Source organism: Sinocyclocheilus anshuiensis, unplaced genomic scaffold (genome assembly GCF_001515605.1).
Source record: "Sinocyclocheilus anshuiensis isolate Anshui unplaced genomic scaffold, SAMN03320099.WGS_v1.1 scaffold659, whole genome shotgun sequence".
NCBI classification, from domain to species: Eukaryota; Metazoa; Chordata; class Actinopteri; order Cypriniformes; family Cyprinidae; genus Sinocyclocheilus; species Sinocyclocheilus anshuiensis.
In genome coordinates, this window is record NW_015549698.1 from 736,048 (window position 1) to 738,360 (window position 2,313).

Here is a 2,313-nt window from a genome sequence, read left to right on the forward strand (position 1 = left end):
ATATATCTCATCGTGTTGAGATCCTTTTAACCATGTTAATGCAAACAGCATACATTTTGCCAAACATTTTTTTTATTGAAATTGTAATATTTCACCTTATAAATCTATTTTACACTAGACACTAAAAAACAGTTACACCCAGGACCTTAAGGACAAAAATGAAAAATGTCCCCCATTGAAACCCATTAAAACTACAATATATAATCCCAGTTCCATTTTAGCATATGCATTCCTAGTTGATGTGTTTTCATAATATGCCTATGGAGCAAATGCTAAATTTTTTCCTGTTTTCTTCCTCTGCTGAAAAAAGGCCAAGTGAATTTAAATAACATAATCATAATTGTGTGGGTGCATTGGTATGAATATCTGTGTGTGGTTTGTATGTGTGTACTGAGAAATGTGTGTACATTTTTTATTTTTTTTGCATGAAAAAATAATGCTACAAAAACAAATGTATGTTGTTTCTAATCATTTACTGATGCTGGAAAAAAATAAGTCAGCAAAAAAAATATTAATGTATAATTCTATGATATTTTAAGTTTAGACACAAGGGTTAATGTAATCAATCAACAAAGGAAGTATGGTGATACTTTTTTTTTTTTTTTTCATTTTTACCCTATTCACCAGTGATGTCTTGCCTTAATGATCTTTATAAACATATAATATTTTTTGATGTTTTGGTCATAAATGAGTCTGACCTTGAATTTGATCTGCTGTGCCAGTCTGTGTGCCTGAGGGTCAACAGGTCGCGGGTCACTGTCAGGAGAGAGCTCTAGCAGAGCGGAGCGCATACAGCTGCTGCATGCGTCACAGCAGAAATCCAGAGACCTGCGACACAAACACACACATGCAGAAGAAAAACCTAAACAAACATCACTAGAAATTAAAGAAACCTCATCAAACTGCCTGTCACAACCCCTCACATACTAATGACCGCCACATAGCAGAGGGTTTCACACCCATTAAATTCTGCTAATGAGAAATAAGGATATTAAAAATATGAATGGCACTCCTGGATGCTGATTGATCAATACAGCATCCAACTGTAACTGTTCACTGTATGTCTGCTCAACACACACAGACCAACCTCATGTACATGTCAGGACTAGATCTTCCTGCAATGGACCGGTCACATGTAATGCTTACTGTAATTGTCACATTGCGTACTAAGCAGGAACAACGTAAAAACTGAAAGTGAAAATGCTGTGAGTTACAGCCCAATCACAGCCAGAACATATTTGATGTTTAACAAAACAGCTGTGTGAATCAGGCGCTACAACAAGCTGCTTGTACTTCTAGATGGCCTTGATTAGCTCGCAAGCAGATTTTACTTTAATGTGATTCTGTTGATTTTTCAACATTATTTGTGATCGTAATTAAATTTCTCACTTTTTTGGGAGATATTTGGATATGACTTGAACAGTCCAAGTCCAATCCACATCAGGTTAGCTAGCAGAAAAGACACTTACAATTCTTAACGCAAATCACATTTATAATCGATCTCTCTGCTGCGCTGGCAGAGCTGTGCTCCCCTGTCACTTCTCATTTCCAGCAGCAAATCAGCATATTAGACTGATTTCTGAAGATCATGTGACACTGAAGACTGGAGTAATGATGCTGAAAATACAGCTTTGATCACAGAAATAAATTACATTTTAAAATGTAATCACATAGAAAGCAGTTGTATTTTTGGAAATAAATGCAGTCTTTGTAAGCATATAGAGACTCCTTTCAAATGCATTAAAAGATGTTTTTGACCAGTAATGTACATGAGAACGTAAAGATGGTGGCCAGCTGCTGGTCTGATGGCAGTGATGTATAAACATGAGTCTGAAAGATCTGTTGTCACTGAGTGTTTGTCATGTGTGATGGGGTGGACGTTTAATCAGCATGTGTTGATTGCAGATACGGCACTCAGAACAACAATCTGTTACTCATCTCCTTCTGTCTTCAGATGTATTCTTGTCTTTTGAAAGGACACAGCATGTCCACACATGCTAAAAGGAGGCTTCAGCTGGATTTGATAATGACTTTTAAGTCTCTAGGGCAGTTTACGGTTGTTTCACTATAATGTGGCATCTAAACTCAAAACACCAAAGAAAAAAATCCTGTGCCGGTACATTCATTCATCCATCCATCCATTCTCCAAACCGCTTGCCCTATGTATCCTATCCCAGTGTCTTGGGCAGCATGCAGGAAAACACCCTGGACAGATGGACAGTCCATCACAGTGCTCTCACACTCACACTCACACTCTCACACTCTCACACACACACACACACACACACACACACACACTCACACACACACACA

At 37.7% G+C, this 2,313-nt stretch overlaps 1 protein-coding gene across 1 annotated transcript in view; it reads right to left on the reverse strand.

Annotated features, from left to right (window-relative positions):
• Positions 1-2,313, reverse strand: part of LOC107660519 (ubiquitin-conjugating enzyme E2 J1-like) — a 46,553-nt gene that overhangs the window by 4,484 nt on the left and 39,756 nt on the right. The window contains exon 6 of the mRNA XM_016449839.1: positions 699-828. Within this exon, the coding sequence (XP_016305325.1) occupies positions 699-828 (130 nt within the window). The remainder of the gene's footprint in view (positions 1-698; positions 829-2,313) is intronic.